Here is a 16,428-nt window from a genome sequence, read left to right as displayed (position 1 = left end):
GTTTCTCATTGTATTAATTATAATTATTGAGATTACTTGAGTATTTTTCTTCCAAAACACACCCAGCTTCCTCTTACTAGTGGAAGAATGAGTAATAGAATACATTTTTAAAACAAAGTCAATAAAGAAAATTCTACTTTTGTCTGGGACAATATGTCCTAGGAGCCTTCCTTAATAGAACTTTATAATCTTACTGCTTTTAAATCAGTTGCTGTCTCAGGCAGCTGGTGGCATCTATCTATTCCTTGAAGCTGGATTTTCCGTGAAACATTAGGGAAAAATTGTCCAAAGTCATTACTTTTCAAAGGGGTGTGGACACTCATTTCCTTACATTATTTTGAAGATCCCATTTTTAATATCCTTCGACATTATAAATAGGGCAAACAGAAGTGTTCCAACTGCTGAGTCTATTCACATCTCACTTTTAAATTTTCTTTGTCTCATATGAACTTGATTTTCCTTTTTTTTTTTTTTTCCCTCCTGTTCAATCAATTGCTGAATGGAACAGTCCAGTCCTTTTCTGCAACTCGGATAAATAATGGTCATAGATTCTGCATTCTTGCACCTCTTGCTAACTTACCTAGAATTTAACTGGCACCTTTATGATTTCATGCTGACTGATTTACAAACACCCAAATGTTTTGTAATCTTGTGCTTTATTGGCCCCTCTCCTAGGGTAGAACTGTCTCTAAAAGAATTGATGCAGGAATTACTGGGTGATATTCTTTGGCACATATAATATGTCAGGGCTGTCTAGATGATCATAATGTTCCTTCCTACCTTTCATACCTATAGAGAATCTATTTTTACCTCCTTAGTAATTCTTTGAACTTGCTTATTGTGCTTGTCTTGTGTTACCCTCTTAATCATCTCCAGCTGACATATGCACTTCATGAATAAGAGCTGTCTTAAACAGAGTCACTTCTTCAGCCTTTCCTGCTACAGAGATCTTTTCAGCCAGTAGATTCCTGGCCTGAAACATCACCTTGCATATATGAAATGCTTTATACTTATTATTTGGTTATATTGTAGTAGGAGAGAATTGTTCCCCATATGCCAAGCAGATATGAAGGTACACTCTTGGTCTCAAAGACCAAGAGGTGACATTAACAGGATGGGAAAGTAAAGTCTTAAAATTCCATTTTTCTCTCACTCACTAGACCTATAGGCTGAGTTTAGTCATGAGGAGAGACTTGTAAGAGATGAGCGTCACAGGTCTGGCCAAATCCTTCAGCTGTGAGAAGTAAGCAAAAAGGTGTAATTTTTCCCTTTTTAAACTTCCATATGGAAATAGAGAAAATAAATGATTTTGTCCCTGAAGACACCTTATAAGAGTAAATTGTCTGAGTTCTTCTACTACAGACTGAAGAGAGGCTTCCAGATTACACAAATATGAAAGGGACATGCTGGAATCACGCAGGAGCAAAGATATGTGTCACTGACGGTCTCAGAAGAATGGGGATATAGTGCTACAGGATAACGTTCATCAAGTCAGCAACTTCCATGATGCACCTCAGAAAAGAGGGACAGGCTAAAACAGTAGAGAAAGAGGAAGAGGGATGTTCATAGCTTTATCTCCTTGTGTAGTGATGCAACTTTAGGAATTCATAATGAACTTTGTGGGAGTCATCCAATGAATCCTCAGAAAAAATTCACCAAGTAATTTCAGAGCAAAGACCACGATTTGTCCTATAAGATATAATTTATAAAGATACATAGCTTTGATTAAAAGATACTGAATGATGGAGAATGTATTAAGTTCATGAGTCAGTCAGTAGTTGTAATGATTAGACAAACTGGCCGTTCTTTACCATCTTGAATTCACTTATAGTTGGTGCACCTTGCTATGTCTTTTTCTGGTGGATTAGAGAGCCTTGTACTATCAGAACCCTCTCTCTAGCTGTAGGTGCTTTTGAATTATGATCAAGACTTCTCTTACTCTTCTGGAAAAAAGTGAAATATATTGAGTTTCTTTACTCTTTCACTGTACTGCAGGTTTTCTAGACCAAATAATTCTAGTAGCAATTATCTGAATGATATTCAATTTTTTCAACTTCCTTTTGGTAGAAAATGTGCCAAAAAAGAGCTCATGATTATAGCAGGGATTTCACAAATGCTCTGTGTACAAGAGGACAATACCTCTAACCTTTTCCTACATGATAATCTTTTTATGTGTTTGAGGACTTTTCACCTGCCTAGCTTCCATATTCCCCAGGAACTAATATTCAGCTGATTAACAACCATTAATATCTTTTTTTTTTTCCCCCAGTGTTTTAGGCTATTGAATTATTTAGGAATCACTGGGCTTTAGTTCAGAAGTGCAGCTCCTTTGACCATGCAAAGATAATAAGATTTCACCATGGCTTCCACTGGGGGGATTTAACATGGATCTGAAAGTGAGGAAGATCTGGTAGGAATTAACCTAAATAGCATCAACCATCCTGAAATTTGGAGGGACACAGTACTAGAAGACCAAACTAATTTTTTTGGATAATCAAGCCACAGTATTTCCTAAGGATGCTTTATTAAAAAGTCTGTAGGGTGAAATTCAGTTTCATAGGCCCTGTGCAGGTTTTTTTTCTGGTTTGATAGAGCAAGGACATATCTAACTGTAATGTGGCATACTCTTCTCAGACCTGGTTTTATCTTAAGTTGCCTTTCCTACCTGGCTTAATAGCAAGTCTAGTATTGTTCCTTTACTTGAAAAGTCATTAAGAATTTCAGGATTTGGCTCGGTGATTATATCAAAATGCACCAGCTTCAGACCCAGAAGGATGTTGCGCTCTTCTTAGTTCACAGAACACTGTGCACTGCAGGTGTCCCGATACACACTCGCATTTGCTGCATTCCCTGAAACATCTCAGGTCTCAGTCTATATTGCTGTTTCATCACTACACATTGTTCTCCTCTAGGCACTAAAAAGCCCCTATTTTACCTTTTGAAGTTAATTATACTTATGTTTTCACTAAAAGAATACACTGCCCTTCTCTCCCTTCCCTTAACTTTATTGCAAGCCCCTATGAGCCCTTTCTAAAGTGAGGTAGATGTCAGCCATTTTAGAAGGAAAAAAATAATACCTTCCTTACCTCCACCCCCAAAATAGTGAGGACTTTGGTGTCTTTAAAAATAATATCTTGCAATGGAAGATCTGGTAAGTCTTAACATAGTTTAATATGCACTGATAATAATGAGAAATAAAATTTTATAATTTACATCCAGACTAATGGTTTGCACAGTCAAGGAATTTGCCAATAGTTTGCACGATTACTGGTGTGATTTTTCTAAAATACACTGTTAACCGGTGGAAATGCAATTATATGAAATTTAACACTGTTCATTTTTCTCTCTCAATATGGCCAGATCTCAATCTCCAGTCCTGGTGCAGGCACTGACGTAAATGTTAAGAAAATTGCTGGTATTAGTGATGTCTGTGAATCTATGAAGCAACAACTTTTGGTCCTTGTGGAATGGGCTAAATATATTCCAGGCTTCTGTGAATTGCCATTGGATGACCAGGTATAAAAGGAGACCAATGAGAGAACTTTAATTACCATTCCATTATTTTTATGATATTTAAAATTATGTGTAAACCCTCTTTTTCTTGTCAGATCAAATAGAACTGGGCATTAGGCCCCCATTTTAAAACAGTTTTGAAATAGGACCACCACACAAAAATAGAAGTCACCAAAATGGACCTAGCATGTTAAAAAAAGGAAGCAAATCTTCAGCAAACTAGTATGTCTTTCAATGTTTTGTGCTTTCTGTAATTTTTTGGAAACAGAAATATAAAGCTAACGGCAAAAATGAAAAAAAAATCCTATAAAAATAATATCTTTTTTCCAACCTTGCAAAACATTTATTTTGTGTTCACCTTTCATTATAATAAGGTTTTAGTCAGCGTGTTATTTAATTTGAAGCATGTTTTCTGTACTTGCAAAAAATAAAAGCCATTAGAATCTTGAGCAAATGCCAAATGTATATTGATGGCAATCTATAGCAAATAATCTTTCATATAATATAATGCACTAAAATTATATTATATATAACAAGAACATAGGGAGAAAAATCATCTAACCTTGAAAATTCTTAAGGATTTTTATGACAGAGGTCTGACATATCACCACTTCTGTGATACACCAAATGTTCACAGGCTTTCAGAGTAAATTATAGTGAGACATTCAGAACCTCTTTCTTCGTATTGCAGTAAGCAGTTCTGTCACCAGCCAGCTGGGCAGAAGGTTAATTCATGGCTACGAATCTCCTGATTCGGGTCCTCTGAAATCTTTTTCAGCTTGAAAATGACTCTATTAAATGGCATTGTGTAATTCCTCCTCTTTGTCTCTTCAGTCTCTCATTTTTTAACAAAGTCTTGTGAAGAAGGTTGTATCACCCTTGATTTTGAGACTCAAGCTGAGATCATTCACTCTTATACTCTTCTTCAAGAATATAGAGTGTTCAGACCATTGGAGACCTCTCAAATTAGGATCTTGACAATGTCTTTGCAGATCCACAGAACACAAGATATGTGCCCAAGCTCAAAATAGTGGAACAAATTAAAAATCTATTGTTCATGTAAAAGAAATATTGCTTGATCTTTGAATGTCCTGTTTCCAAAAGGGCAACAAAAGCAAGCAATAAATATTGCTATTTTTACTTGTTAAGATGGCATGAAGGAATGAAGGATCAGACCTCATGAAAAAGTTAGCGTCTGTATTCTTTAAGAAAAAAAAATATATATATCATCTTAGAAAGATAATAGGCAACAATTTAGGCTGAAAAACATGTCCGCATTGTTTAAAGAATACATGTGGGGAAATATTTCCAAACTTTAAGTACCTTAGAAAACCTGATACTTTGTTACTTAGGAATTAAAACAAATGATTCTTTTGTATTTGTGATAAACTCTTTCCAATAGGCTTTATGCATTTATCTACCCAATAAACCATCCGGTTTTGAGCAAATGATTCCTGACCTTGAAATCAACCTGGTTTACAAATTGTAGAGCAAGCCAAAGCAGATAAATTAACTCTACTAAGAGTCCACTAAGGGTGTTGAAAAGTCTTAACGCGTCACAGAATCACAGGATAGTTTAAAAATTTAGGGAATTACTTGCAAAAAGAGAAATTTCATGAGATAATAGAGGTCAGCGCTAAAGCTTCAAGCAGACATTAAAACCAAAGGGAAGTAATTAGATGACAGAGTAAAATAGTGACCATATTTTTAACTGCCTTCTTGGTATGAGTCAGGTTTCTTCTTTGTTGACTGTTGTGGATACTTTAGCATATCTGGCTTTGTTGGGAAAAACATTTTCTTAAGTAAAAACATGACAGGTTTTTGGTTCAAGGTGAGAAAAATGAAATACTGGTAATGCAGAATTTAGCATAATAGTTCATTCTAGCTCATTGGAGTCTTTAGCATCAACTTAAAATTCCAGGACAAACTTTGTTAAGGAAATAAGCACTAGGAAATAAATGCAAATATTGTATTTACTGAGAAGTGTTTTGCAAAGCTGTATGTTTAAAGTCTAGACGAAATGCTAGAAGTGACAAAGTATGACAATTTAATTTTACTGTACTATTAGTACAATGTTACAAAGAGAAGGGTTTTACATTCACTTATATTATTCACTTTATGTTCACTGAAACATACATACTAATTTCTCTTGTCCCTATTGGAACTTATTGCTTTATCTTCTAACGAGCATGCTGTTTTTTTCTAAGGTTGCCCTGCTAAGAGCACATGCTGGGGAACACCTGTTGCTTGGAGCAGCAAAACGGTCCATGGGGTATAAGGACATTTTACTTTTAGGTAAATATTGGTTTTGTTTTAATTAAAAATAATGATAGTGTATTACACTAGCAACCATGTAATCATGTAAGTGGGTCAACTGTTCTGGCACAAACAAAGCAATGCATTCTGTGGATGCTAAATAGTTATTAATGACATGTCATGTGCTGTGTTCCAGCAAAAGCAGGTGGACAGTTTCCTGCGAATTAGAATCGCAAAAGGTTTATTGGATGGCAAAAGCCACGGCTTAGAGAGTTCTTGGCAAAATGTCGCCTTACGTTAGCATCTTCTCTGGCACCTTTGTCCCATTAAAAATAAATAAGAAACCTTTATTTAAGAGAGGAACAGCCAACCTCTGGATCATGTGCTGAGTTCAGTCTTGGTGAAAAATATTCATCTGGCTTTTTCCCAAAAGCCCATCTGAGATGGCCACAGAAGAGACTACAGGCTGGAAGAATTGTTCAGATACAGTTCCTGGTAACTCTCTTTCCTGAAGGCCTTCTGCCTCCTGCCTTGACAGTCACCATGTGGCCATCACATAACCAACATGGGGGCCCCAGCCAAGCGAGAGTTGTGCCCATTCATGGCACTGGGATAAGTCTCATGTGCATAACAGGCCAGGAGAAATGCTTGTCACTGAATCTTGACCAAATCTTGATCACTGAAAGGACCCCCTTGTCTGATTACAGACCAAGAGTGTGCCTGTTTACAGAAGGGGACATCACCACATGGTGCATGAATGTTTTCCATTCGTTCACGCAACAGAGATGCAGAGTCATATGATGAGATGTGTGCTTGCGTGCACAGTAACATGATGAATGCTTATCCAGTCATTTGTTAGCTTTGTCTGACAGTACCGTCAGTCTGAATGCACCCTGCCAAAAATGTTTTCATTAAACATACGCAGTACTTTGGCTGTCTTGTGAAAAGGTGTGTAGGTCTTCTTGGACAGGATCTTTGATGCAAGCCAAGACCATGAAGAATATGGACTCAGACTAGTTTCTTCATTTGTGTTGTGGTACAAGGGTTTCTCCCCTTCTTGTTCTACTTGCTTTTCAGGTCTGCCTTTTCATAGCTCTAAACCTGAATTTACTTTTACACATACCATAGCATTGAAGGCATAGGAAGGGCTTGCTCTGGAGATGTTACTCACATCAGCAATCTTTTCAACTTAAAAACTATAAAGATGATTTTTTAGATCTAGTTCTTTCCTTAGATGCGGTTTAACTGACAGAATTAGCAAAAAGAAAAAGAAGTATTTATGGTTTTATTGGGACTAACACATGTTAAGGAAAGATAATGAACAATTAATAACCAAATATTTATAGTCATCATCACCAGGGTAAATATATACCACAAGAAGAAAAAATTTGAGGTACTAAGGCTTATCTCTGGAGCGCAGAGGTAGACATCTGTATAGCTCATAAGTCATTTTGGCATGGATTCTTTTGACATTATCATTGGCTTTTCTTCCTGAGAACTGTTTTGTGGCTTTTAGAAACTCTGTGGCTTTCCCACTGCTATCATATTTTATGTTAGGTGACTTTTGGACAGATGTCAAATTAAGACGTCAGGATGATGTCACACCAAAAATGGAAATTTAAAGTGAAATTAGCAGGGAAAATTCATTCTTTACAGAAAATTTTCTGATGCTTCTAAATTTTATTATGACTAATAGAAGCAGGTTAGAAAAAACATATTCCTGACATCTTTTCTGAAGGAAGGTTTTTCTGTCCATTGACAAATTCTGGTCAATCATCCTGAGACATATTATTATTATGAGTGAAGAAGAAATTTAAAATCAGTTTAATGTTACCTATCTTTTACGTAGACATGAAGGCCTACTTTATCCATGTTTGTGCATTCAAATATGGACCTCAGTCCTGTGGACTAATCAGGACGTGATGACATATTCACATGCACAGATTGTTTTGATGGTGAGAGCTGTGTTTTGCCCATACACTGTATTTTAAAAATAATAGTTTTGCATGGTGTGAAGGAGAGTTATTGCATGAAAAAAAAAAAGTTCAATAATTTGATTATGCAAAATGAAATGCGCTTTTGAAAATGTGCTTCATCACTTTACATCTAAATGTTTGTGAGATATCAATCCATATACTGGTATTTTTTCTCTCCAAGGTAACAATTATATAATCCATCGCAACAGTTCTGAAGTAGAGATCAGTCGAGTGGCAAATCGGATTTTGGATGAACTAGTTCGACCCTTCCAGGAAATTCAAATAGATGACAATGAGTATGCTTGCTTGAAAGCAATTGTGTTTTTTGATCCAGGTACATTTTCCAAAATATCTCTCAGAGTTATTGTACATGTGATTACAATGAAAATAATTACTGTTGATGTAGCATTGCTCACATTGTCTAGCATCTAGCTGGATGGAAAAAAGAGAAAAAGAAAAAAAAATAAGATGATATTCCCAAATCATATACTGCTTTGACCTGAAGATTTTCTAATTTTTTTAAGATGCAAAGGGCCTGAGCAATCCAATCAAGATTAAGAACATGCGGTTCCAAGTCCAGATCAGTTTAGAGGATTACATCAATGACCGTCAGTATGACTCCCGAGGAAGGTTTGGAGAACTTCTGCTTCTATTGCCTACACTCCAGAGCATCACCTGGCAAATGATTGAGCAAATACAACTGGTCAAACTATTTGGAATTGTTAAAATCGACAGTTTGCTTCAGGAAATGTTACTGGGAGGTAAGTTAACAACATTTTAAATTTATCATATTATGTTGAATTTACCATATGGGGGAACTGAAGGAATCATGATGTAAGCATTGCAACCACCGGCCAGCTGACTGAGCTTTGGAGTCACATAAGTGTTGGCTAAAGTCCTCTTGTGTTGGCTATTCATCATTTCCTCACTCCGACATCCTCAAATTGTGCTGTGTATTTCTCAGACATTGCAGGTTATTTAGATGTACAATTCCCTAGGCAGACTGAAGAATCCATACACACATTTCATGAAATCCCATATTAATGCAGTCAAAGCAGTGAAAATAAACATAGTACTTAATATGGTTGAAGTCTGGTTAAATTGTTTAATGAATACCCAGAGGCAATTATTCAAATTACCAATCAAAATATTTGCTCTACAGAAATGTAATTATTGCAGTATAATTTGCTGACAACAACATGCTCTTTTGAATTGATAGGTGCTCATGTTATTTTTGCAGGTACTTCTAATGATGCCAGTCATCTACATCATCCAGTACATCCTCATTTAGCCCAGGATCCATTAACTGGCCAAACTATCCTCATAAGTTCAATGTCTGCTCCTGTACATGCAGAACAGATTTGTAAGTAATTGCAAGCTAGCCTTCTGTCATAACATTTCACTGTTACATTTAAATATATTAATTAAAATGGCGGCCCATCAATGCTTGTAGAGTTATTTCATTGCCATTCTTAGTATTAAAATAACTGTGCACTAAAAACATATGCATATAAACAGTGCTAAACAAGAAGCTTGACTTAAATTTAGTCTAGTTTTAAAAGTTTGTCACCGCTCTGATTTTATCATTGGTTTCACATGCACAGTTTTTAATAAGTTAAAAATTCTGATAATTAAAATGACCTATTTACCTAACATGACAAGTGTAAAAGAACTTAGTTTTGGGGCATTAGCATGTATATGAACATGCAGATTAGGCCAGAATATAAAAATTCATAATTGTCTCTGAATTCTTTTTCAGCAACTCCAGAAACTCCATTACCTTCCCCTCCTCAGGGCTCTGGGCAAGAGTACAAAATGTCTACGAATCAGGCTTCAGTCATTGCACAGCAATCTATTTTGAAACAAAAACCATTGTGATAATGTTTCTCTCTCTCTCTCTCTCTCTCTCTCTCTCTCTCTCTCCCCCTTCCATCCCTCCTTCCCTCCTTCCATCCTTTTTATGCACTAGATAAATTGTTAGGACACTTGCACATTTAATATCTCAGGATAATAAAGGAGATTATTCCCTCGGCAGCCACTACTGTGGGTGTTTCTCATGACTTTTCTTGCATGATTCAGAAAGTAATACTGTTCTCACTGCAACATGCAACTGTAACTGTGGATACTGCAGTCTGAGAAATATGTATGCAAGTTGATATTATTTTTAGAACTTTTACTGCACATATTCATTTTTTATTTCCTGTTTTAGTTGTCATCTTAATATTATTGTTTTAGATGTGTATATAATTTTTTTCATTGTGACTGAACTGGTTAGTGCTTGTTTAGCTGTGAATAGTAGACATGAAAAAGTGGGTTAATCGAACACAAGCCAAGATTCCATAAATAATAAAACAGTAAAAGTAGATGTATTAAATAAAAAGGAGAAAATACTTAATGGACAGAAATATCCAATTCATTTTAAAAATCCTAATATGGAAGAACTGTGTTCTTCAACTAAAATTTCAACAAAAGGTTTGAATGTGTTAAATAAAATTCTCCTATCTTATCTATTGGTTTGAATGAATCAAAGGGCCCACTACATGCAAATATGTTTGAGGTTTTGCATACACAATAATGTCTATATTAGTCAATTAAACAGTACCAAGATATGGGTGCAGGCACCAGTAGGCTTGCATTTATATTGTTAAACTGTTAGAATGGGACCTGGTGTGCTTTTGGTCAGGACTAACTAGTACTCTCCCAGTTTTTGGGCATGCTTTGCAAGTTAGGCCAGTCTAGGGACACTTTTCACTAGGCACTTTGGGCATGGCCACCTTTCTTTTGGGGCTCAGAGAGTATAACAGTATGAATATGTTCTGACCATGCCACTTGACCTCAGGGCTGGAGAGTAGACTTTTATTGTTTAATTTGCTAGGGTATATGTAGTCACTGTGTTTATTTGCCTAACAGGCTTGCGAATGCATGTTTTAGCCATCACTCTGAACTTTACATACAGAGTAGTCATAGTTAGGTAGTTATTATGTGTCTGGAGAGATACGGCTTACTAACTGAAGTGGCAAACACACAAAAGTTTAGCTCCATGTGTTCCTGGTTTGAGCCACAGTATTTCAAGCCAGAAGACAGCCAGCACACAAATTAATTAGTCTCTGGATTTCAAACTCTTATAGTTTTCAGAAGCTTATGATGAACCCTCTATTTAATGTGATGAGCCCCTTCTGCTCCTCTTTCTCTATTTCCAGTTTGGGGGGATCCAACAGTGACTAAACTTCTGTGTCTGGAGTCTATAAAATCCCATCTGGATTTGCACCCTCTGGATTTCACAAATGAGACCTTGTGACACATGCTCACTTGGGCATACGTTCACTCATAGTTAGAATTTGTGAAAATGATCTAAGCTGATATATAAAGTGATTCTATTGCTCATACAATATTGACATCATAAGAAAATCGCCACTTTGCACATTTTATTTATTCCAGACAGCAATGATTTTCCCTTTGTGCTTTAAAGTAAACGTTCTTCCCAGAAGCTGTGTAATAGAACAACAGGGAAACAAGGAATGACATTTTGTGATTTGCTGAACTATTGAAATGAAAAAAAAAACCCAAAAACCACTAGAGTCAGAAATTCTACGAGGTGAGATGTTGATCATCCTGAGCCAGACACCTGCATTATAACCATAGCATCAGAAGTTCATACATCTACCATAGCATAGTTAAACCTATGGCTTTTAAAGTTATTCAAACAAACTAATATGACCCTAGAGATACTTTTTCACAAAAAGGAATGCAACACAGTAAATGCCGTGCTCATCTGAACATTCAAAAGGCTTTAATAAGATTATGCTTACCATCAGGTAGATGCTGTGTTTCTTCAGGCTATTTTGAAGTAGTTGCTTGTGAACTTAAATCTGCATATAGTAGCTCTCAATGTTTACCTTTTGCTTTTTAGAGAAAGTTTTTCCTTATGCAAAGAATGTTTTTCTTTTTGCTGGTTACTTTTTATTTTTTGCCAATGCATTTCTCCTTTTTCAAGGCTTTTTTAGCATGAGTTTTTATGACAGAATAAAGTACCAAAGTTTTGCCATTAACTTTAGGAGGATCAGGACTGCGTTATTTTTACAAGTAAGCCACCAGTGCTTTTTGATCACACACATAAAGCGTGCATGAAAGCTAACTGACTGGGGTCACTTTGTGTACCTGCTATAGGAAGAGTGTTTTTGCCCAGCTGGATCTGCATGCCTTTACTGGATCGGATTAATTAAGTCAGACGCATAAACAAGGTGGGTTTTTTTCTGGCTTAAAACATTTGACTGAAAATAAAGTTAGTCCATAAGTTGGCCACCTTTGCCTTATATAAGCAATGCACAGAGTAGCTTATTGGATTTAGTTTTCACACTGTAGTTTAGATATCAGATGTACAATAAAATGCTTTCACACACTGCCAAAATGTACTGGATGAAACATACTTTAGTATTTTATCTTACTGAAAGCTGTTATCTATTTTGTATGGTATACTACATTTTTGAATAAGAACACCACTGTAATTTATTGGGAAAAGTTGATTTATTTTATAAATGTAACATTATTTTTGTAAATGTAATTATGCAAAATCAAAGATGATTAGCTTTGTTAAATATTAAATTATAATAAAATGTAACATTATATGTTTGAACTCTGATACCAAGTTTTTGTGTTGAATATTTGGAATACAGATGGTTGCTGGAAATGTTTCAAATGGACTGTTTTTCATCAAAGCTCAATAAAGAAAAATGAATGGTCTAAATATCACATTTGCCTTTTGGTAATTTTTGACTATTTACATAAACAATGATGGCATTTCATATTATTTATCTTATTAATAAGTATAAAACTGTAGCACGCTTTCATCTCTACAATATTGAAATCATATGAAAATGCGATGGCAACATTTTAGCTGATTCTACTGTAACATGGCTAACTATTACATAGTTATAATTTTCAATTTTTATTTCTGACTCAGAAAAGAATTCATGCACAAGCTTAATTCCATCTGTGTTTAAAACAAAGCATGTGTTCAACAGTCTTCTTTTTTCTGGACAGGGATAACTTAGCAAACCATTGCCTTTAGTTGCTCTGGTGCACTGTTATTTAAGCTAATTTGGTAACAACTAAGCAGTTCTTTGTTTTATAGATAAAGATATTTTAAACTTTTCAGCTCATTCTTTCTGATACATGTTTTGTTAGGTAATCAGTATCTACTCAGCCTTACAAAGTATATTTACTAGTCTGTCTCTTCTAAGCAGATTTCAAAGAGGTTTTGGTTTTGGTTTTGGTTTTTGGGGGGAGGGAAGAGGGGGATGACACAAAGAGTTGCGTTGTTTGCTTTTGTTCAGATATCATCTACGATAGCGTGCAGAGCTACAGGGCAAAGCTGCCATGGGAGGCAAAAGATTTCTGCTGGAGATCTTCAGGTTCTTCTGCTGAAGACATCTGGATGCTGGAGATCTTCAGGTCCCTTTGAGCAGCTTGTCTCTGTAACCAATTATTCTAGAGTAAGAATTTCTCTGTGTTTTACTTGTATATACTGACTTGGATGAAAGAAGCTAATTTTTGAAAGAAGACAATGAAAGAAAATAATTTTAAGGAATAGATTTTATTTTTCAGCCTACAAGGGAGAAAACATGGAAAATCCTCTAAATCTTCAATGCAGTGAAGTGCTAACAGAAAGACTCTTCTTTAAGGATTTCTATAAATCTACTTTACAAACAGCTCCCTATGTGTATACACATATATTTTATATATAGAGAGATGGATGTACTAGCTTTCCATTCTAATCACAGCAAAAAGTTCCTCCCAATGAAGGAATTTTAAATGTAGGTAAATGTATATATTGAATTTCAGGAACCTTTTGTGACAGAAAATTTAACATTGTCAGAGTCTAAGAAGAAAATATATTATCAAATCTTTGTTAATATTTGTAAAGTTGACAGTTCTGTTTTCACCTGAAGGATGTCTGTCAGTCTTTGACTGAGTAAAACGTTTGGCCTTCCAATGGATTATTTCTAGTAGTGCATCTCTATTATTTGTATATACTTACCTAAAATATATAGAAAGCAAAGACTTAACTCCTCATTTTCCATTAATTCTTCCATAAGTCTTTTGTATTGGTTTGCAAATTTCTACATATTTTGTATTGCCCCAATATAGAGTCCTTAGCTTTCTTCTTTCCCTTCGTCCTCCTTACCAACAACAACAACAACAACAACAACAGCAACAGCCACAGCCACAGCAACAGCAACAACAACATTATTTATCCAAGAGTTTAAACTCATTGTGTTAATAGGTTTCTTCCTCTTTTGACAGCTTTATAATACAAAAAGAAAGGGAACATAGTTCTCATCAGGCATGACATTAATCACTGCTTCCTTCTGATATCTTATTGTCTTGTGGCAAATCAAAATATTTTCATTAATTAGAAAATCTACTTATAAATAAAGAGCCCCATACAAAATTAAAATGTAAATTTGATTACCGTTAGGACCAAAGGTGCTGAACTGCAGGAAATATATTTTCAAAAACATCTTCCACAGAAATTGAATTAAAATGCAGACCTGATTTCTAATCAAAATGATAAATATTTATATGAAAGGGTAAGAAATTTAGAAATGTAACACAATGAAAGAGGACTTCAGTCTTCTATAATCAGATGGAAGGAGATAAACCATTTTCATTGAATACATGTATAGATAGCATCTAAACAGGATGGACAAAATCTCATTAAGATAGGGGAATAAACTTATGCCTAAAATGTTATTTATGCTATATCTAAAAAAAAAAGAAAAAAAAAACTGATGGTGATGATCTCTATTCCATAAGGTTGGAGTAGAGATACAATTGCTATCAACATTATCTGGTAGTTCATCAGAATTAAGGGTCAAAGATGCTACATCAACACTGATTTATTGGTGGAGCTAAGAGGGTTTTCAGCTCCTCACTAACACTGCCTGATGTGGCAACTGTTCCAGGTCACATCATTAGGGAACAGGTTTGTACCACCACAGAACTCTTAATTGCAATTGCTGATGATTCTGGGCCTGATGCCACTTTTTCCTTTGGTAAAGGTAAAAGTCACCAGTGCCTACCATAGTAGGGTGTGCTCCACAGGCTGAACAGCAGCAAGTCTTGTTGGATTTTCTTCAACCAATCTGATTAAAGGGTAGTGTCAGCTAAACCTCAGGCAAACTACTGGCTGTGCTCTGAAATTAGAAAAGAAAGCTTAGAAATTCACATTTTTGTATCTCTGTAACTTGCATCTGAATAATGCTGTCCATAATTATGTTGTCTTTGAGAACAGACTTAGCCTTATTGTAATAAGAAGACAATTTTTGAACAATTCAGAACCTCATATGTCTGAGTAGGCTCAGTGGCTTTGTGGTGTCTGGTCCCCACATAACTTCTATCATTTCGGTACTGAGTTGGCCTAACTGACAGCAGCTGCTGTTTTAGTTTGAGAATCCCGAACATCTTCAAGGAAATGTAGTAGCAAAGATTGCACAGGGAGATGCATCTCAGGGAGTGAAATTATGTTAAAAAGTTAAAGGAGACAATAACTGGTTAGAGAAAAAGTATTAGAACAGAATGTGTAACAAGGTCAACTACAGTCTTTCGAGAGAATTAAGTAAAAGAAGGAAGAAAAGATGGGCAGTACAAATCCAACACAACCACCTGTTCCTTGGCGACATGAGAACCTCTGCAGAGGAGATGCGAGCTTGGACAACTTTGCTCAGTAGAGTACGATTTGTGTTCTAGCCTGTCATTTGTTCACCGCAAATTTGGAATAGCTGATTCATTTGCAATTTTTCTTGACCTTTGAGCAGGTCATCAAACACACCTCAGCAGCTCAATATGCCCCCAGATGCCCACAGACAGCTTGTCGGCTATCTGTGGGGCAGCTGCGCAGGCAGGCCTGAGTGCCTTATGCACCATTGCTCTAAGACCCTCCTTTAAATTATGTAAACACATTCCTTGTCAATGGGTACCAAGAGCAGAGGAATGCCCTTGCACTGGGAATGAAATGGGACCTTCTGTCTAGCCCGCTGCAGTGCTTGCTGTTTCCAATATCCTTTTTGTCAAAGCATCTTGTTCCCTGTGGTGCCGCTGAACCTGCCAGTCGCACCACCTGCATATTCGTGTGCCCTGGCCACTTTTCCTGGAGCAGTTCTGTAAATTCACCCATTCTGGAAGCACTGCAAGGCAGGGAGCATCCAGATGATGATGGCCAGGAGCCAACCAGCAAAGTGATCATGGTAGCAGCTGATCCATTATGCTAATACAAGTACTTTTTATACTTGTCCCAGGCTGCCTGACATGAGATAAAAATATCATCATGTTTTAGTATACATATGGATAAGATCTAAATTGGAGGCAATGTCTGAATTTGATACAACTTTGTAGAAAAGACAACCATTGGAGCTGGTAATGCTGTTTTGATCTTTCACCTCAACAAGTGTTATTAGCCACAATTGAAGCGTTCTGTCTGTGGAGTGCTTGTGTCTCCTATCAGAATGATCTCTATTTCCTCTCCATTTGAATAAAACAGCTAAACAGATTGGGTTACAACTGCTATCAAGCTAAAAGTATGCCAAATTCATAGACACCTAATTCTGAGATCATATAAATACTTTTTTTAGTCTATGCATTTTTCTGCATGAAAATGAAATGGCACATCTTACGCTGCATTTTG

General features: G+C 36.0%; 1 protein-coding gene across 3 annotated transcripts in view; it reads left to right on the top strand.

Moving 5' to 3' along the window:
* The window catches only part of HNF4G (hepatocyte nuclear factor 4 gamma), a 61,747-nt gene extending 49,253 nt beyond the window's left edge, over window positions 1–12,494 (top strand). For all 3 annotated transcript variants that reach the window (XM_026115254.2, XM_026115252.2, XM_026115253.2), the window contains exons 5-10: window positions 3,361–3,516; window positions 5,721–5,808; window positions 7,927–8,079; window positions 8,270–8,506; window positions 8,986–9,108; window positions 9,505–12,494. In XM_026115254.2, the coding sequence (XP_025971039.1) occupies window positions 3,361–3,516; window positions 5,721–5,808; window positions 7,927–8,079; window positions 8,270–8,506; window positions 8,986–9,108; window positions 9,505–9,623 (876 nt within the window). In that variant the 3' untranslated portion in view covers window positions 9,624–12,494. The remainder of the gene's footprint in view (window positions 1–3,360; window positions 3,517–5,720; window positions 5,809–7,926; window positions 8,080–8,269; window positions 8,507–8,985; window positions 9,109–9,504) is intronic.
* Window positions 12,495–16,428: the final 3,934 nt, after the last annotated feature.

The sequence above is a fragment of the Dromaius novaehollandiae genome, chromosome 2, assembly GCF_036370855.1.
Source record: "Dromaius novaehollandiae isolate bDroNov1 chromosome 2, bDroNov1.hap1, whole genome shotgun sequence".
Taxonomy (NCBI): Eukaryota; Metazoa; Chordata; class Aves; order Casuariiformes; family Dromaiidae; genus Dromaius; species Dromaius novaehollandiae.
This window is presented reverse-complemented; position numbering and strand designations above follow the sequence as displayed.